Raw genomic sequence first — 21964 nt, 5'->3', positions numbered from 1 at the left:
TCACAAATGCATAGCATAGGGGCTTGTAAGTCTTAGAAGTGGGATGAAAATGAAGACTTAGTTTTCTGGCAGCCATTATAAAGAGGCTCATAAATTCACGTGTGTGATGGTTGACAGTATCTTTAAGACAGAACAGACTAAACAAGGCAAATTTTTCTCATGGAGCTTCATAAAAAGACTGCAGTATAACATAGTGAAATGTCTTTAATAACATCTTCACATTAAATATTGCAACACTCTGACAAGTTGTCAATGTAGCCCTTAAATTTAGGAAATGCTCAGCTTTGTGCAGGAATTTCTGATTAGCAAGGACATCATAGAAACCTTCTTTCAAACTCCTAATACTGAAATACAGAATAGTGATGTTTATGTAGTCCATTAAACAAAGAAATATTAAGGAGGTGGCTTCTTTTTTTCTTCCTAGATGTGAACATCCTTGCTTATCAGTATCACATCATTTGTGTAGGCATTGTGTGGGTATGACTTGTTAAATGCTGAACCTATTCAGGAATTTGGCCAAGGCTGTAAATTAGAAAAGCATAGGAGCAATTCCAAGAAACTTTGGGCTGCAGTCGCATGTAAGTTATTTGGCAAAAGTTACATTGTTAAAATGCAATAAATAGAATTTAAGCCTTGTGACATTAAATATTTTTATAGACTAATAGGGGAAAAATCCTACTGAAGTCAGTTGTAAAGTTGTACTTCAAAGAAGTATGCAATTCTTACTACGCAGATGGACAGTGACTGTGAAGAGGTATGTGGGGGAGACTTGGTGAAGGGGGGAGCCTAGTAAACATAATGTTCTTCATGTAATTGTAGATTAATGATACCAAAATAAAAAAAAGTATGCATTATCATCATGAGAGACTGATAAAAAATTCTGTACTAAGCACACCAAGTATAATGTTATTAATGATCATTAATGTATGGATTGACATATAGTATACCAAGCCACTTAATTATTTTAAAGCACAAATAAAGCATATGTAAACATATTTGAAACTGTCAGATTAGGCTTCCTTGTATTTCACATCCAAGTCATATTTACAGAAAGCATAGATTTTTAACATTCATGGATTATAAGTTTTTTGCTTTTGTGAAACTAAATTCTGTAATTATAGGACATAAAAATGAATTTTTGAAAATACTGAACCCTTGGCCTCTTAAGTAATTAACTATTGAGATAGTTTTAAAAATTATATATATATCTTAAAATTTCTTACAGTTGGTCCTTTCCCTCATCAATATTTAAGCTATGTGATCTTTCAGTTTACTTCAACAAACAAGTTTTGAGTACTTCTTAATAGAAATATGAAAGTCCATATGACCAAGAGAAAAATATATTGGAGTCATGCAGTCATTTCCCTTCTGGACAGTTTCTGAGAATTGGATTAGGGTGGCTGAACAGGTATGTTTTTAGATACAGTAGTTTGAAGCCATGCAGCTTCTTCTGTAGTTGACCATGGATAATGAACAGTGAGATGGTGTTTTCTTATGCTAGAAAAGTTCACCCATAGTTCCTGAAAAGAACAAGCCAACTGTGAATGATGGTTTTTGTTAGTGCCATATTGAGATACTAGTGAATGTTAGAAGAGCTAGGGAAAAAGTCGCTGTTTTGTGCAGGTGACTTCCTAAATTTCTGGACTATCTTTTTCTTTCTCCCTTGATTGCCTCTTTTCGCTTCTATACTCCATTTTGTCCAACCCTACTAAAGGCTGTGTTCTAGAACAGTGGTCCTCAAAGTATGGTCTCTCTATCCATTGGAATCCACAGGATGCTTTCAAAGGATATTCAAGGTCTGAACTATTTAATAAAAATACTAAAATACTATTTTTAAACCTGGTGGCTTAGCACAGTTAAGGCAGTGACACCAAACTATCAGTAGTCATCGTAGTCTTCACTGCTATACACCTAGCAGTTTTTAAAAATATGCAAGCTTTATTTAAGAATGCCCTTGATGAGGTGTTAACAATGATTAAATTTATCAAATAGCAACCCTTCAGTACATTTTGTGTGATGAAGTGAGACGTACACATGAAGCATTTCAGCTGCATACCAAAAAAGGAAGGTTGTCTCAAGACAGAGCACTTATGCGATTTCTATTCATATAAGCTGAACTAGCCACTTTTTCCATGGAATACCATTTTTACTTGAAAGGATGATTGACTAGCAAGAGTTAGTTAAACTTGGGTATTTGGTAGGTGTTTTCTCAAAAATGAATGGAGTGAGCCTGTTACTTCATGGAAAACAACTGACGATATATTTTTTGAAGTATTGTTGATGTACAGTCTTACATTGGTTGCAAGTATACAACACAGTGGTTCAGTTACCCATATTGTTAAGTCATCACCCCCACTAGTGTGGTTACTGTCAGTCAACATAGGAAGATGTTACGGAATCATTTGCTATATTCTTCATGATCCTGTGACCATCCTGTGACCAACTGACATGATTGAGAATATTTGTGTGCATTTATCCACCTCACACTCCCCACTACCCATTCAAGCCCCTTTTCATGGTAACCAACAGTCACTTCTCAGTGTCTGTGAGTCTACTGCTATTTCAGTTATTTGTTTTGTTTTGTTTTTAGATTCCACAAATAAGTGAAATCATATGGTATTTGTCTTTCTCTACCTGGTTTATTTCACTTAGCATAATACTCTCTAGGTCCATCCATTGTTGTTCAAAATGGCATGATTTCTTTTTCTTAATGGCTAAATAATACTCCATTGTGTATATATATCACACCTTCTTTATCTGTTCATCTATTGATGGACAATCTAGTTGCTTCCATAACTAGGCTATTGTAAATAAATAATGTGGAGGTAAACATAGGATACATGTATCTTTTTGAATCAGGAATTTTGTTTTCTTTGGGTAAACTCCTAGAAGTGGAATTACTGGCTTACATGGTATTTCTGTTTACAGTCTTTTGAGGAACCTTTGTACTGCTTTCCACAGTGGGCTTCATCAATTTACAATTCCACCAACAATGTAGGGGGGTACCTTTTTCTCCACATCCTTGCCAACACTTGTTATTTCTTCTCTTTTAAATAAGGACCATTCTAACTGATGTGAGGTGATATCTCATTGTGGTTTTGATTTGCATTTCCCTGATGATTAGCGGTGTGGAGCATCTTCTCATGTACCTGTTGGCCATATATATTTCTTTTTTGGAGAACTGTCTATTCAGATCCTCTGCCCATTTTTTAATTGGGTTGTTTTTTTTCATGTTGTTATATGAGTTCTTTTTATATTTTGTATGTTAATCCCTTATAAGATATAACATTAATGAATATATTCTCCAGTACTGTAGGTTACCTTTTTGTTCTGCGGATGGTGTCCTTTGCTGGTAGAGAATCTTTTTTAGTTTGATGTAGTCCCACTTGTTCATTTTTTAATTTTATTTCTCTTGCTTGATGAGATGTGCCCAGGAAAAAAATTGCTCATTATTATGTTCAAGATATTTTTCCCAATGTTTTCTTCTAAGAGTATTATGGTTTCATGTCTTACATGTAGGTATTTGATCCATTTTGAGTTTACTTTGTTTCTGGAGTTAGACAATAACCCAGTTTCATTCTGTTGCATGTGGCTGCCCAGTATTCCCAACACCACTTATTGAAGATGTTGTTTTTTCCCTATTATATAGTAATGGCTCCTTCATCTTATATTAATTGACCATATATGTGTAGGATTATATTTAGGCTTTCTATCCATGGATCTATGGGTCTGTACTTGTGCCATTACTATACTGTTTTGATCATTGTAGCTTTGTAATATAGCTTTAAGTCATGGAGCCTAGTACTCCCAGCTGTGTTCTTCTTTATCTGGATTGCTTTGCTATTCGGGGTCTTTTGTGGTTCCATATAAATTTTAGGATTATTTGTTCTAGTTCATTAAAAAATGCCATTGGTATTTAGATAGGGATTGCACTGAATCTGTAAATTGCTTTGGGCAGGATGGCCATTTGAAAAATACTAATTCTTTCTATCCATAAGCATAAGATAGATTTCCACTTATTAGAGTCTTCTTTAATTTCTTTCATGAGTGTCTTATAATTTTCAGAGTACCGGTCTTTCACCTTGGTTAGATTTTTTCCTAGGTATTTTGTTATTTTTGATCCAATTGTAAGTAGAATTGGTTTCCTGATTTCTCTTTCTGCTAGTTCTTTTCTTATATATAGGAATGCAACAGACTTCTGTGTATTAATTTTTATCCTGCAACTTTGCTGAATCCAGTTATTAGTTCTAATAGTTTTGGTGGAATCTTTGTGGTTTTCTATATATAATATCATGTTATCTGCAAAGAGAGTGACAGTTTAACTTCTTACTCAACGATTTGGATGTCTTTTATCCCTTTGTGTTATCTGATTGCTGTAGCTAGGAACTCCAATACTATCTAGAATAAACTGGTGAGAGTGGAAATCCTTGTCTTGTTCCTATCTTAGAGAAAAAGCATTTAGCTTTTTGCCATTGAGTATGATGTTAGCTGTGGGTTTGTCCTATATGACCTTTCTTATGTTGAAGCATGTACCTTCTATACACAATTTGTTGAGTTTTTATCATGAATGGATATTGAATTTTATCAAATGCTTCAGTACCTATTGAGATAATCATATGGTTTTTATCCTTTTTGTTAATGTCGCATACCATATTAATTGATTTACAAATATTGTACCATTCTTGCGTACCTGGAATAAATCCCACTTTGTTGTGATGGATGATCATTTTGATGTATTTTTGAATTTGGTTTACTAATATTTTACTGAGGATTTTTGCATCTATATTCATTAGGGATATTGGTTCTATAGTTTTCTTTTTATGTGGTGTATTTGGTTTTGGTATTAGGTTGATGCTGAACTCATAGAATGAGTGTGGAAGTATTCCTTCTTCTAATTTTTGGAATATTTTTAGAAGGATAGGTGTTAACCCTTCTTTAAATGATTGGTAGAATTCAGCTGTGAAGGCATATGGTTATGGACTTTTGTTTGTTGTGACTTTTTTGATTACGAGTTCAATTTTATTACTGCTAATTGGTCTGTTCAGGTTTTTTGATTCTTCCTGTCAACCTTGGAAGGTTGTGTTTTTCTAGGTATTTGTCCATTTCTTCTAGGTTGTCCAATTTATTGACATAATTTTTCATAGAATTCTCTAATCTTTGTATTTCTGTGGTATCTGTTTTGAGTATTCCTTTTTTATTTCTGATTTTGTTTATGTGCTCTCTTTTTTTCTTGATAAGTCTGTCTAGGGGGTTTGTCTATTTTGTTTATTTTCTCAAAGAAACAGGTCTTGGTTTCATTGATTTTTTTGCTATTATTTTATTCTTCTCAACTTTATATACTTTGCTCTGATTTTTTTATGTCCCTCGTTTTACTAACTCTAAATTTCATTTGTTCTTTGTTTTACCAGTTTCATTAATTTTAAGGTTAGACTGTTTATTTGGGCTTGTTCTTGTTTTTTGAGGTAGGCCTCTATTGCTGTGTACTTCCCTCTTAGAACTACTTTTGCAGCATCTCACAAATTTTGGACTGGTGTATTTTTATTTTAATTTGTTTCCATGTATTGTTTAATTTCTGTTTTGATTTGTTCATTGATCTAGTGATAATTTAGAAGAATGTTGTTTAACCTCCATGCATTTGTGGCCTTCTTTATTTTCCCTGTGTAATTTATTTCTAGTTTCATTCCATTGTGGTCTAAGAAGTTGCTTGATATAATTTTAGTCTTTTTGAATTTGTTGAGGCTCTTTTTGTGGCCTAGTACATGATCTGTTCTGGAGAATGTTCAATGTGCACTTGAGAAAAATGTGTACCCTAATACTTTCAGGCAGAGTGTTCTATGTATATCTGTTAAGTCCATCTGATCTAATGTATCATTCATTGCCTCTGTTTCCTTACTTATTTTCTGGTTGATCTATTGATGTTTGTTAGTGGTGTGTTCAAATCTCCTAAAGTGAATGAATTGCAGTCTATTTCTCCCTTTAATTCTGTTAGTATTTGCTTTATATTTTCAGGTCCTCCTTATTGGGTGCATATGTTTTATAATGGTTACATGCTCTTGCTCAACTGATCTCTTTATCCTTATGTAGTCCTTCTTTGTCTCTTGTTATTTTCTTTGTTTCAAAGTTTATTTTGTCTGATACAAGTACTGCTACTTCTGGTTTATTCTCCCAGTTACTTGCATGAAATATCTTTTTCCTTCCATTCAGTTTTAATCTGCATATGTCTTTGAGTCTGAATTGTCTCTTGTAGGCAACATATAGATGAGTGTTTCTTTATCCATTCTGCCACTTTTGATTGGTGCATTTACTCCATTTACATTTAAGGTAATTGTTTATATATATATACTTACTGCCATTTTATTGTTTTCTTGCTGTTTTTGTAGTTCCTCTCTGTTTTTTCTTCCTCTTTTGTGCTCTTATCTTGTTACTTGATGGTTTTCTTTAGAGTTGTGATTGGATATCTCTTTTTTAATTTTTTTGTGTTATCTATTATATGCTTTAGGTTTGTGGTTACCTTTAGGTTCATGGATAGTTTTCTGACTATATAAGTCTATCTTAAGTTGGTGATTACTCTATTTCAAACACAATCTAAAAGGACGTTTTTATTCTTCCTCCTCCACAATTTATATATCAAATGTCATAATCTGCATTTGTTGTGTATTCTTTGATTTTGTGTAGAGTTGGTTTTACTACTTTTTGTTTTGCTTTGTTTTAATTTCGTACTTGTTTGGTAATTAATTGGTTTACCTACTTCCTTTACTGTGGACTTGTTTTCACTGCTGAAAACTGTTTAGACTTAAGAACATTTCCATTTACAGAAGTCTCTTTAACATATCCTGTAATGCCAGTTTAGTGTTTGCAAATTCCATCAGTCTTTGTTTATCTGGAAATGTTTAATATCTCCTTCATATTTGAATAATAATCTTTCTGATTAGAGTATTTTTGGTTGAAGGTCCTTCTGTTTCAATACATTGACCATTTCATGCCACTCCCTTCTGGCCTGTAAAATTTCTCCTGAGAAGTCTGCTGATAACCTGATGGAGCTTCCCTTATAAGTAATCTTTTCTGTCTCTCTCTCTGGCTCCTTTCAATACCATCTCCTTATCCTTAAACTTTGTCATTTTAATTATTGTCTTAGTGTTAGCTTCCTGGGGTTCCTTTTCTTAGTAACTCTCTGCACTTCCAGGACCTGGGTGCCTATTTCCTTCCCCAGACTGGAGAAGTTTTCAGCAATTATTTCTTTGAAGAGACTTTCTATCCCTTTGTCTCTTCTTCTTCTGGTACTGCTATTATGCAAGTGTTGTTTCATTTGAAGTTACCAGCATTCTTTCATTCCTAGAGTTTCTTTTTTCTCTTTGTTCCTGAGCTTCACTGTTTACCTCTTCACTAATTTCCATCACTGTCTCTTCTACTTACAAGAATCTATTATTCATTCCCTCCATTGAATATTTCATTTCAGTTACTGTGTTCTTCAACTCTGAGTGGCTCTTTTTCAACTCTTCTATCTCTTTGTTGAAATCCTCCCTGAGATTTTCAATACTTTTCTGCAGATCTGTAAGCGTATTTGTGAATGTTACTTTGAAATCTTTACCAAGAAGATTGGTGATCTCCATTTCTTTTAGCCTGCTATCTGGTTTCTTATCCTCTGGCTTTGTTTTTAACATATTCCTCTGCCTCCTCTTTTTGTTAAGGTTTCTATGTTTCTTCCCTTGTATTAGATTGATCTGCTATGCCCCCTGGTCTGGAGAGTAATGGCTTCATGAAGTAAGTAAGCATCCTGTGGTACCCAGAAGGTCAAGACTCTTTACTCTCCCCTGCCTGGTTCTTTGTGGTGGAGTCTCAGTTGCTTTTGGTGGGATATAGGTAATGCCACCTTTCTGGCTGCCTGCCTTCAGTGATCTAACTCAGTTCACCAAAGAGGGAACTTTGCCTCAACTGGCACTGTGAGCAGAGCAACAGTGCTTATGCTGGGATCATTGTAGGCCTGGCCACCCTCTGCCTGCCCTGCAGAGATGGTGGCACTGCTGGGATAATTTGGATGGGAGGGGTGGTTGCATGGGTCTAGGACAGGCATGCATCAGCCAGTTGCACAGTGGTTTCAGGGCTCATGCGAGCATGCAGCAGCAGTGGGAGGGTGGGGTATTCAGGCACATGGTTATACAGCAGCAGTAGTGTTGTTTGTGTTTCTTAGCTGGACTGCCTATGTAAGGAGGTAGGAGTGCTTGGCGCTGGCTCCTGCAGGCACCTCCCTAGTTGGGCTGAGACCCGTGAAAGAAGGCTGAGAAGCCTCCCTCTGCTTTCCAAGCTGCAAAGTCTGAAGCTGCTGGGTCATGCAGGCTGGAAGGAGGGTGCACAGGGAAGTGCCTCTGGGCTAAGCTGCCACTGAGGGGAATGGAGCATCTAGGGTTCCCAAGAGTTCCTGACCTGTTGGGCTGAGGGAGGGGTTGGGAATTGTCTACCTTTTGGGCCAAGGGATGGCTGGGGAAGTGTTGTCCATCTGCCCTTTCTGCTGCAGAGAGAGCTCTATACAATCCTTGCCCCTCTGGAACCCCTCCTGCTGATGGCAAATCTTTCAAACTGCTGCCTCTGTTTTGGGTCTCAGCCAGACTGGCAGAGTGTACCTCTAACACTAGTGGCTAGAGTCTTAGCCTCCCTGAGTGCTCCAGCTCTCCCTGGTGACCAGCCCACTACTCAGAAAAGACTAATGCATGGTGTACTCATCTTCCCAGAGCAGGTCTCCAGGGCCAGGTGTGTAGGATTACTAAGCACCTATCCCTTTCCCGCTCCATTCCTCTTCCTCCTGCCTGTAGGTTTGGATGAGGGAAGGGCTGGTGTCCCAGTTGATCATGGCTCTTCCACTTTACCCTTCTCTGTGTGTTCTTTTTTTCATCAGATGTAGTTGATCTGTTCTGCAGTATTTAGGTCGTTCACGGTTAGTTGTATTTGCTGTAGTTGCATCCTTGGTGTGTGTGTGGGGGAGGAGGTTTCTGCCTTGCCTTCCTACACCACTTTTTTTTCCCTCCTCTGGAATCAGGTCTATTATATTTTTTTCAATGATTAAATTTGAGTTTTGAATAAAGAAATTAGGATTTTGGAGAATTTTAATTTGCTACCATGAGTTTCACATCTTCTTAATATTCAAAAAATTTTCTGATGAGATTGCTCCTGTTAACATCTGCATAACTCAGTGAAACAATATTTTTGAGATGACCAACTCATGATATTATCAAATCAGGAATACAAAATCTATTCTGGTTTTGGTAAAGAATGGTAGACCAATGGATTATTACATAACTGAGTATGGATAGTTAATAGATAAGTGTGAAAACTCTAAACCTGAAATGGTCCTTGAGTTTAGGTCTGCTTTACAAAGCCTCAGATAATTAAAATAAGCATGGGTAGATTGAAGTTTTATAACTGTTATTTATTAGTAAAGGTCTTTTTACATTTAAAAATTAATATTCAGGTATTTCTTAAACTAAAAATGTGATCAAATAACCAACGTGTTCACAGAAAAATACAGATGGATAATATATATAAATATATATATATATATAAAATGGAATGTTATTCAGCTGTCAGAAAGAAAGAAGGTGGAGTGGGTGTTTACTTCATGGAATCTTTACATTCTTCTGTCCTGTTGTAAAGCTTTAAAAACTTAGCTTCTAATGAGTCATAATATTAGTTTAAAAATATAAGATATTATTAAGCTTACTTGGTAACCTTTAGTAATTCAACTTCCATTTGTTTACTGAGATAATTTGCCATCTTGATTCTTTTACCTGGTAGGCAGATAAGAATTGCCTTTTTTTTCTTATTAGAAAATAAAATGCTCAGTAGATTTTAAAACAGACCAATAAGGAAATAGAAATAAAGCTGTAAAATTAATGGTCATCACATTTTTTGCTCTTTATTAATGTAACAAAAAAGGATCTTGATCTTAAAAGAAGCTCTCTAAGCTCAAATTGTCTTTTGTTATATGTTTGTTACATCATAAAATTCTTAAAGTCCATGACCATGTCATCTATTTAAAATTCTTCTTTTCTATAATAGTTTGAGAGTGTGATTTACTAAATAAGTGAGTAATATTAAGTGAGAGTATAATTTATAGGAAAAGGTACATCTTTATAAAATTAGAGAAAATAAAAGGACACAGGTGTGTGCTAATGTGTATGTGTAGTAAGAATGCCTTGGAATGTGAATTTTACTTTTTTAAAAAATTTCCTTATTAGGTTTTTCTTGTTAGAAAGAAGACTGGTCCTGATGCTGGACAGCTCTATGCAATGAAGGTGTTAAAAAAAGCATCTTTAAAAGGTAAACAATCATAAAGCTTATTACAGTAGAATTTGGTAAAGCTTGTTTTAAGAAATGTGCTGTGTATTGCTTACATAAGGTGAGTAGATTTAGTTTCCTTTTAATATTAGCTATTGTTATAGTCTTCTAGCCAGAAAGTCATATTTCTAGGTTTGATATTGGTGTATGCCCTAATTTAGTGATATTGTACCCTGATAAAAATGTAATGCTATAAAAAGTGACACCTTTTATTTAATTTAAAGTGTACATTTTATTAAGCTATATTCTTTTATTTCAAGATTCTTATTTTTTTCTGGTCCTTCTGTATTAGTATTGCATATTGAGAAAACACAACTGTCTGTGTACAGTCATGTATACTGTCTTCTAGGCTATGATGACAATAACACTGTGATCAGTTTTAATCAGTAAACTCATTTGAACAATTAGATACTACTGTATAATATGCATGTTAGCTAAATACCTATTTATGTAATTTTAACCCATCTCTAGGTCTAATATGAATTTGTTGGCTTTCTGAGAATATGGTAATTACTGTCTAGGAATATGTAAACTGCAAATTTAGGTACTTATAAAGTTATATTTTTATATTTTTGGTGAATTATTGATGGGGTCTTTACTGAAATTATATACAAGATAACATATTCTACCCTTTGATTTTTAGTTCGAGACAGAGTTCGGACAAAGATGGAGAGAGATATACTAGTGGAAGTTAATCATCCATTTATTGTCAAATTGCACTATGGTATGAAATCCTTCTTTTAAATGTATGGAATTAGAGATTTAAGATTTCCTTTCAGACAATAATGTAACAGGAAATAAATACTTCAAACTGATTTAATACATTCAACTATGTAAAATGTGTTTATCTGAAATAAGAATCAATATCCAGCTTTTAGTTTCATTTCCTGTGTTTGTTGGTTAAGTTGTAACAAGATGGTACCTTCTGATTACTTATCTGGCAGTATTTCTGTTATCTACTCTGATATAACTCCAGTGATCTCAGGCTGTAAACTACTATGATAATTATGATAATTAATCAAAGTGTTCTGCTGTTTGGATGTACTGCTCTTACATGTTCATAATGAGCATATCAATCTTATTTCCTCATTCTGTTGAAGAGGACCATGTAGTTATATTAGTCGATTAGAGTCATTCTTTCTTACATTTGAGTTGAGACAAATACCAGTGAGAATCAGTAGGTATAATGGAAAGAGTATGAATTCTGGGTTTAAATCACAACTACCTTACTAATTTAATATATGCTTGCGATTGCTGAGTTTGGCTTCCTGGGAGAATTCAAAGGTCATTTAACATCATTAAATTGATGATATTGTCTATGTCACTTTCAGTTTTCAAGATTTAAAATAGTAGCAGCTATTGGTTTTATCCTATTTGACAAATAATGCATTAAAATGTGTACCCAATTATCTGTATTAAAAAAAACAAGAAATTCCCACCTGTATGCTTTTAGTCCTTGCTACCCTAAAAGAATGAAAGTAGAGTTTCTGAAGCCCTCCTTCCTTGAATCTCCAGGATGTCATGGAATTAGTATATACCAGTTGTGTGCAAAACACTATATTAAATGCAGTGGGCTCTAGAGGTGAAACAGTCTGTGATCTTAAAAAATTTATAATCTGTAAGGAACATAGACATGTAAACAAATTAATTGTACCAATTAAAATGGAATAAGTACTATAAGATAGACATAAATAAAATACAGTGAGATCTGAAAAATAATAGCATGTAATTCTGATAGTGAAGAGGTTAAGAATGCTGTAGGGAAATGTGAAAAGGGAGAAATCTTTAATAGAGAAAAAGCTTAATAGAGGAGGTGGTATTTTGTGGAGCTTGAAAGATTAGATTTTCAGTAGGTGGGGAGGTAGAGTTCAGGCAACTACAGTAGAACATAATGCTCCATAAAGCAGGAAAGTGACAATCAAAGTTTCTGCGTAAAGCCACAGACAAGGTTGATTACATTGTGGGAAAGGTTCTATAGCTATTTCAACCCTAGATTTAATTTTGAGATTATCCAGTAGTGAACCATGTGAGTAAATACTTAATTGCTTTATAGTCTTTAGTGATAAAATTCTAAACATATGCATTATTTTTGAAGTATACTATGCTTTTTAAAAGGCTTTAAGGTTGTTTTGTTACTACATTCTAATTTCTAATTAGCCTTCCAGACTGAAGGGAAGCTATATTTAATATTGGATTTTCTCAGGGGAGGAGATGTCTTCACAAGATTATCGAAAGAGGTAAGAATCTGTTATTAAATTTTTACTGCATTTTATTGAAACAAAACTAAGAAAAATCATTTTTTAAAATTTTGTTAATTACTTTTTCCTATAGAAATTTTAAATGATAATAATTCTATTTATATCATTGCATAGTACTTAGTAGATGTGCCAGTTAATGCCATTTTCTGTCTGCTTGTCATTTAGATCATCTCAGTGTATTACTCATTATTGTTTTAGGGAGCAGATCAGTATAAATAACTGGATGAAGTAGATAGAGGCAAGCCTACTACTTTGGCTACTGAAGCTATCAAGATGCCACTGGGAGTAGTGTTTAATTTATTCATGTTTAAAACAGCTTTAAACAGAATTTTTTCATGTTTAAAATTGACACACATATTAAAATACACACACTGATAAATTTTGACATTTTTTATATACCTGTGAAACCATTTTTATAACCAAAAGAACTATCTTATCCGTCGTCCCCCAAAATTTTCTTGTCTCCCTTTGTCATGCCTCCCTCTTGCCCCACCGCTATTGAATCTGCTTTCTCCCACTGTTCGTTTTACATTTTCTAGGACTTTATATAAATGGAATCGTATAGTATGTGTTCTTTCTTTGTCTTGCTTATTTAACTCAGCTTAATTATTTTGATATTTTTCCATATTACGTGTATGAATAGTTCATTATATTTAGTTTTTAGTAGTATTCCACTGTATGGATACACAGTACTTTGTTTAATCATTCACTTGTTGATGGATGTTTGGGTTATTTGCAGTTCTTGAATATTACTAATAAGGGTGTTACAAACATTCATGTGCAAGTGATATGGGCATACATTTTCATTTTTCATTTTAAGAGCCTAGGAGTATAATGACTCAATTATATATTAGGTGTATGTTTTAACTTATCTTAAAGACACTATCAACTATTTCCAAAGTGGTTATGTTCCCACCAGCAGCATATGAGAGTATCAGTTGTTCCACATCCTTGCCAACACTTGGTATGGTCAGTCTTGTTTTAATTTTGGACATCTTATAAGTATGTAGTGGTACCTTATTGTGCTTTTGAGTTGTATTACCCTAATGACTATTGATGTTGAACATCTCTTAATGCACTCTTTTGCCATCTGTCATCTTTTATGAAATACCTGTTTAAATCTTTGGCCCATATTTTACTGGATTGTTTGTTTTCTTACTTAATTTAAGTCTTCATATATTTTGCATGCTAAGTCCTTTATCATATATGTTGTTTGCAAATATTTTCCTCTGGTCTATAGTTTCTCTTCATTCTCTTAACAGTATCTTTCAAACAGCAGAAGTTCTAGTTTTGATGAAGTCTAACATAATTTTATTTCTTTTATGAATTTAGTGTCTTATTTAAGGAATATTTTCTTCTCCCAGGTCACAAAGATTTTCTTTGATGTTTTCAAGAGGTTTTATAGTTTTACTTTTTACATGTAAGTTTATAATATATTTTGAGTTCATTTTAGTATATGGTGATACGTATATGTTGAAGTCTTTTTTGTGTGTGTATAAATATCCCATTGTTCTAGCATCATCATTGGAAAAGGCTATGCTTTCTCCATAGAATTACCCTGTATTTTTATTGAAAATCAGTTGACCATATATGTGAAGATCTATTGCTGGACACTGTTCTATTCATTGATCTTTTGTCTGTCTTTATGCTAGTACCACACTTCCTTGGTTATTGTACCTTTATAGTATGTCTTGAAGCCAGGTAGTGCAAATCCTTGAGATTTGCTCTTCTTTTTCAAGTTTCTTAGCCTCTTCTAGGTCCTTTGCATTTCCATATCAATTTTAAGATCAGCTTCTTCCTTTCTACAAACAGTCCTGCTGGGATTTTGGTTAGGATTGCATTGAATCTATAGGGCAATTTGTAGGTAACTGACATAATCACAATATTGAGTCTCCCAATCCACAAACATGGTATATTTCTCCATTTGCTTGAGTCTTCTTTAATTTCCCTCATCAATCTCTCATTACTTTTAGTGTACAGGTCTTGCATGTCTTTTGTCAGATTTACCTCTAAGTATTTCCTTTCCTGAATGCCATTGTAAATGAAATTGCTTTTTTAATTTATTTTCAAATTGGATGGAATTATGATTGATTTTTTTGGATATTGAACTTGTATCCCAGAATCTAACTAAACTTAGTAAAGCTGTCAGCTTTGTTGTAGGTTTCATAGAATTTTCTATTTCTAACCTGCAAATTAAGGAGTTTTACTTTCTTTTCCGCTATGGATATCATGTATTGTATTTGTTGCCCTGGCTTGACCCTCCAGTTTGGTGTTAAACAGAATTGATAAGAGCAGACATACTTGCCTTATATCTGATCTTGGGAGGAAAGCATAATTTCATCATAAATTATTAATTTAAATGTAGATATTCTTACATGATCTCTAGCAGATTCAGTTACCACTAAACTTTTACTAGTTTGTTGCAGTATTTATCAGGAATGTACAAGAGATTTTGTCAAATTTTTTTCTGTGGTTATTGAGATGATCATACTTTATTCTTTAATCTTTTAATATAGTGAATTACATTGTGATTGTCAAACATTGGAGCAACCTTGCATCTGGTTGAACCCCATGTAGTCATGATGTATTTATTATCTTTGTATGTTTTTGGATGATATTTGCTAAGTTTGTTAACAATTTCTGCATCTGTTTTCATGATGGATATTTGACTGTAGTTTTCTTGTATTGTTTATTGACTAGTTTTGGTGTCAGAGTAATTCTGCTGTTACAGCATGTGGTGGGTAGTATTTTCTCCTCTTCAATTTTCTGGAAGAGGTCGATGTTAAAATGCCTTTAAATGATTGGTAGAATTCACCAGTAAAGTCATCTGGGTCTGAAGTTTTTTTAGATGGCAAGAAGTTTAACTACAAATTTTCATTTAATAATATTGGGTCTATTCAGTTTATCTGTCTTTTTGAGTAAGTTATGGTATATCGTGTCTTTTAAGGTATGTATAGATTTCATTACAGTTACCTAATTTGTTAGCATAAAGTTGCCCATAATATTTCCTTATGATCATTTCTATAGCTGTAGAATCATTAGTGATGTTGGTATCATCATTGCTGATGTTAGTATTTTCTGTCTTCTCTCTTTTTTTGCCCTGCTTAGCCTTGGTAGAGTTTTATCAATTTTATTGTTTTCAAAACAGCAACCAGCTTTTGGTTTTATTGATTTTTCCCTACTGTATTTCTGTTTTCTATTTAATTGTTTACAACTTTAATTTTTATTACTTCACTTCTTCTGCTTACTTTATTTCCCTAGCTTTTCTGGTTTTTGAGATGAGTGCTGAAGTGACTGATTCAAGGCCTTTCTTCTTTTCTAATATAGATGTGTAGTGTCATAAATTTCCCTTGAAATACTGCCTTAGTGTCATCCCACAAATTTTGATAAGTGATGTTTTTATTTTCTTACAGTTCAGCATCCTCTCTAATTTCCTTTTTATTTCTTCTTTGACTCATGGGGTATACAGAATTATGTTGTTTAATTTACAAACACAGGTATACCTTGGAGATATTGTGGGTTTAGTTCCAGACTATGGCAATAAAGCAAATATCCCAACAGAGCAAGTCAAATAATTTTTTTGTTTTGCAGTGCATATAAAAGTTATGTTTACACTGTGTTGTAGTCTATTAAGGGTGCAATTACATTATGTATAAAACAATGTGTATGACCTTAATATATAATAATAATGAAAAAAATTGAAATATTCTGTCAATTACCAAAATGTGATAGACACATGAAGTGAATAAATGCCTTGGAAAAATGGTACCAGTAGACTTGCTTGACACAGTGTTGCCACAATCCTTCAGTTTGTAAAACATGCAGTATCTGCAAAGCACAATAAAACAAAGTGCAATAAAATGAGGCAGGCCTGTATTTTAGCATTTTCCATATAACTTTCTATTACTGATTTCTAATTTAATTTCATTGTGGTCATAAAGCATACTTTATATGACTTGAATTATCTTAACTTCACTTATAATTATTATATGCTTCAGAATATGGTGTATCTTTAAAAATGTTCCACGTGCATTTGAGAAGAATGTGTATTCTGCTTTTGGGTAGTAAAAGGTAATATGATCAATTAGATCAAGTTTTTAATAGTGGTATTGTGTCTACTGCATTCTTCCTAATTTCCTGCCTACGTATTCTATGTATTTTAAGAGATATAGATTATAAAACGTTTGACTGTAATTATGTAATGATCTATTTATTCTTGAATTTTGGTCAATTTCTGGTTCATGTATTTCAAAGTTCTGTTATTAAATGCATGAACTTTTAAGATAATCATTCCCTATTGCTGAATTGACTCCTTTATGATTATGAAATCACTTATTTTACCCCTGCTAGTATTCTTTACTTAGAAATCCATGGTATTAATAGTTACTCCAGCTTCTTTTTAAATTAGTGTTAGCTTGATATATTATTTTCCATATTTTTATTTAACCTCTTTGTGTCTTTATATTTAAGGTGCAGTACTTAAAACAGCATATACTTGTCCTTTTTATCCAATCTGAAAATCTATGCCTTTCAATTGAGGTGTTAGACTGTTAACATTTAATATGATTATTGGTATGGTAGGGTTTTAATATCTCATCTTGCTGTTTGTGTTTTTGTCCCATCTGTGTTTTGTTCTTTTTTTCCTTTTTTTTCTGCCAAACTTTGTTTTATTGATGTATAATTGACATACAAAATTATATTAATTTCAGATGTACAAGGTAATGATTCAAAACTTGAATATATTGTGAAATAATCACTACAATATGTTTAGTCACCATCCGCCACCATAAAAAAATCATAATTTTTTTTTCTTGTGATGAGAATTTTCAGGATCTACTTCCCTGGCAGCATTTATATGCACTACAATACCATTGACTACAGTCACCATACTGCACACAATATCCCCATGACTTTTATATCACAACTGGAAGTCTGTACCTCCTGATCCATTTCCCCACACTCAACCACCCTCCCCTGATAGTTACCACTCAGTTCTCTAGATCTATTACTTTTGTTCTGTTTCTTCATTTGTTTTGTTTCTTATATTCCACATGTAAGTGAGATCATATAGTATTTAGTTTTCTCTGTATGATTTATTTCACTTAGTAAAATTCTCAAGATCCATCTGTGTTGTTATAAATGGCAAGATTTCCTGCTTTATGGTGGAGTAGTGTTCCACTATAGGTGTATACCACATCTATCAATTCATATATCAATGTACACTTAAGTTGTTTCTGTGTCTTGGGTATTGTAAATAATGCTGCAATGAACACGGGTGCATTTATCTTTTCAAATTAGGGTTTTTGTTTTATTTGTTAAATACCAGGAGTTGAATTGCTCTATCATATGGTAATTCTGTTTTTAATATTTTCCATAGTGACAATACCAGTTTACAATCTCACCAACAGTGCATGATGGTTCCCTTTTTCCACCACCTCCCCGATACTTGTTATTTTTTGTCTTTTTGATAGGAGCCATTTTAACAGGTGATATTTCATAGTAATTTTGATTTATGTTTCCCTCATGATTAGTGATGTTGAACAGCTTTTCTTGTGCCTGTAGACCATCTGTATGTCTTTGGAAAAATGTCTATCAGATTCTTGGCCTATTTTTAATCAAATGTTTTTTGCTATTGAGTTACATGAGTACTTTATATATTTTGGATATTACCCCCTTATCAAATATACGTTTTACAAATATTTTCTACCATTCTGTAGGTTGCTGTTTCATTTTGTTGATAGTTTCCTTTGCTGTACAGAACATTTTTAGTTTAATGTGGTCTCACTTGCTTATTTTTGTTTTTGTTGTTTTTGCTTTTGTAGTTAGATCCAAAAAAATACAATGCCAAGACTGATGTCAAGAATTTTACCACTTTTACATTGTTATAGGGGTTTTGTGGTTTCAGTTCTTACATTCAACTCTTTCATCCTTTTGTGTTAATGTTTGTGTGTGGTGTAACATAGTATCTAGTTTTATTCTTTTGCATGTGGCTGTCCAGCTTTCCGAACACCATTTATTAAAGAGACTGTCCTTTCCCCATTGTTTAGTCCTGCCTCCTTTGTCATAAATTGACCACACATGTATTGGTTTATTTCTGGGCTCCCTATTATGTTCCATTGGTCAATGTGTCTGTATTTTTTTTTCTTCCCGATACTGTACTACTTTTGTTTCTATAGCTTTGTAGTGTAGTCTTGAAGTCAGGGAGCATGATACCTCTAGCTTTGTTCTTTATCAAGAATGCTTTGACTATTCAAGAGTCTTTTGTGATTCTGTACACATTTTAGGGTGTTTGTTCTATTTTTGTGAAAAATTCCACTGGGATTTTTATAGGAATTACAGTGAATTTGTAGATTGCTTTGGGAAATATGGACATTTAAACATTAACTATTTCAATCCAGAAGCAAGGAGTATTTTACCATTTATTTGTTTATTTTTTACCTTTTTTATCTGTGTCTTGTATTTTTCAGTGTACAGATCATTCACCTCCTTGGTTAAATTTATTCCTAGGTATTTTATTCTTTCTGATGCAAGTGTAAATGGATAGCTTTCTCAATTTCCCTTTCTGATATGTTTTTGTTAGTGTATAGACAGGTCTTGACCCTGAAGTTTACTGAAATATTTTATTAGTTCTGACAGTATTTGGGTGATGTCTTTAGGGTTTTCCATATAGAAAATCATGTCATTTTCATACAGTGGAAGTTTTAGTCCTTTCTAGTTTGGATGACTTTTATCTGTTTTCCTGCTTAATTGGTCTTCCTGGGACTTAAAATACATTTTGAATAAAAGAGGAGATAATGGGTGTCCTTGTTTTGTTCCTTTTCTTAGAGGAAAAGTTTTCAGCCTTTCACTGTTAAGAATGATGTTACTGGGTGGCTTATATTATATGGTCTTTATTATGTTGAGATATGTTCCCTCTATACCCATTTTTTTGGGAGTTTTATCATAAATAGATGGTGAATTTTGTCAAATGCTCTTTCTCCATATATTGAGATGATCATATGATCTTCATCCTTCCTTTAGTTTAATGGGGTGTATCATGTTGATTGATTTTCAGATAACGAAACATCCTTGTATCCCTGGAATAAATCCTAGTTGTTTATGGTGTATGATCCTTTTGATGTATTGGTTAATTCAGTTTGCTAATATTTTGTTGAGGGTTTTTGTACATAGGTTCATCAGGGATAATGACCTGTAATTTTTTTTGTTTTTAGTGTCCTTGTCTGGTTTTTGCATCATGTAATATTGGCCTCAGATAATGAGTTTGGAGGATTTCCTGCCTCTTGAGTTTTTTGGAAGAATTTGAGAAGGATAGGTATTAAATCTTTTTTGAATGTTGGTAAAGCACATCAGTGAAGCCATCTGGTCCTGGACTTTTGTTTGTTGGGACATTTTTGATTGCTGATTCAGTCTACTTACTAGTGTCAGTCTATTCAGATTTTCTATTTCTTCATGATTCAGTCTTGGCAGATAATATGAGTCTCACAGTTAATCCATTTTTCTAGATTTTCCAATTTTCACATAATTAATCATAGCAGTTTCTTATGGTCCTTTTTATTTGTGTGCTATCTGTGGTATAACTTAAAACATCTCCTCTTTTATTTCTGATTTTATTTATTTGAGCCATCTCTCTTTTTTCATGATGAGTCTTGCTACAGGGTTGTCAATTTTGTTTACCTTTACAAAGATCCATCTCTTAGCTTCATTGATCTTTTCTGCTGTCTGTTTAGTTCCATACTTTTTTGATTTACACTCTGATCTTTATTATTTCATTCCTTCTCATAACTTGGGCTTTGTTCTTTTTCTGGTACCTTTAGGTGTAAAGTTAATTTTTTTTAAGTTTTCTTGTTTCATGAGTTATGCCTGTATTGTTATGAACTTTCCTCTTAGAACTGCTTTTGCTGCATCCCATCAATTTTGGTAAGTTGTATTTCCATTTTATATGTTTCAAGGTATTTTTGAGTCCTCCTTTCACTTCTTCATTAAAACATTGGTTGTGTGGTGGCATGTTGTTTAATCTCCACACATTTGTGACTTCTCCAGTTTACTTCTTGTGATTGATTTCTACTTTAATACCATTGTGGTTGGAAAAGGAGCTTGGTATGATTTCATTCTTAAATTTATTGAGGCTTGTTTTGTGGACTAGCATGGAGTATCTTGAAGAATGTTTCATGTGTGCTTGAAAATCATATATATGGAATGTTCTGTATGACCTATATTCAGTCCATCTGGTCTAATGTGTCATTTAAGACTGTTGCTTCCTTACTGATATTCTGTCTGGATGATCTATCCATTGACATAAGTGGGATATTAAAGTTCCCTATTATTGTATTGCTGTCTGTTTTTTCCTTTATTTCTGTTAATATTTGCTTATATATTTAGGTGCGCATTTGTTAGGTGCATAAATATGTAGAAATGTTATATTCTCTTTACATTAACCCCTTTATCATTATGTAATGCTTTTGTCTTTTAATAATATCTTTGTCTTAAAGTCAGTTTTATCTGATATAGGTATACATACACCAGATTTCTTTCGGTTTCCATTTGTGTGGAACATCTTTTTCCATCCCTTTACTTTTAGTCTCTGTATGTCCTTACATCTAAAGTGAGTCTCTTTTACATGATAAAGTGAACATATGGTGGGTCTTGTTTTTTTATCCATTCAGTCATTCTGTGTATTTTATTTGGAGAATTTAATCCATTTACATTTAATAGTTACTGATTAGTATATACTTACTCCCATTTTAAGTATTTATGGAAATTTTGTAGTTCCTCTCTAATTCTCTTGCCCTCTTCACTGTGATTTGATGACTTTCTTTAGTGTAATGCTTAGATTCTTTTCTTATAATCTTCTTGTATCTACTCTAGGTTTTTGCTTTGTGGTTTCCATGAGGCTCACATGTAACAGCCTGTATATATAACAGGCTGTTTTAAATTGTTAACAACTTATGTTCGAATGTATTGGAAAACTGTATTTTTGCTCTCCCAACATTTTACGTTTTTGATGTCACATTTTACATCTTTTTATTTTGTGTATTCCTTAACTATTTTAGTTATAGCTCTTTTTACTAATTTTGTTTTTTCCAAGCTTCATACTAGCTTCATAAGTGATTAATCCACTACCTTTATTAGATATAATAGTCCCCTATTATCCACAGTTCAGTTTCTGTGGTGTTAGTTACCAATGGGCAACCCACAGTCTGGAAGCAGAAGATCTTCCTTCTGATGTATTATCAGAAGGTCTGTGGTACCCTAATGCTACATTGTAATGCCCACATCATTCACATCACTTCATCTCATCATGTAAGCACTTTACCATCTTATCATGTAAGCATTTTATCACCTCACATCATAATAAGAAAAAAGGTGAGTAAAGTACA

The 21964-nt window shown here is 33.3% G+C and overlaps 1 protein-coding gene across 10 annotated transcripts in view; it reads left to right on the top strand.

The window, feature by feature from the left end:
* RPS6KA6 (ribosomal protein S6 kinase A6) overlaps positions 1 to 21964 on the top strand; it is a 166714-nt gene that overhangs the window by 73083 nt on the left and 71667 nt on the right. For 4 of the 10 annotated variants that reach the window (XM_017668067.3, XM_037004819.2, XM_017668046.3 and 1 more), the window contains 3 exons: positions 10244 to 10311; positions 10973 to 11053; positions 12487 to 12566. In XM_017668067.3, the coding sequence (XP_017523556.1) occupies positions 10244 to 10311; positions 10973 to 11053; positions 12487 to 12566 (229 nt within the window). Of the gene's footprint in view, positions 1 to 424; positions 579 to 657; positions 755 to 10229; positions 10312 to 10972; positions 11054 to 12486; positions 12567 to 21964 lie in introns of all 10 variants that reach the window. The other 6 variants (XM_037004820.2, XM_017668053.3, XM_073227575.1 and 3 more) reach the window with 5 other exon arrangements.

Source organism: Manis javanica, chromosome X (assembly GCF_040802235.1).
Source record: "Manis javanica isolate MJ-LG chromosome X, MJ_LKY, whole genome shotgun sequence".
NCBI classification, from domain to species: Eukaryota; Metazoa; Chordata; class Mammalia; order Pholidota; family Manidae; genus Manis; species Manis javanica.
This window is presented reverse-complemented; position numbering and strand designations above follow the sequence as displayed.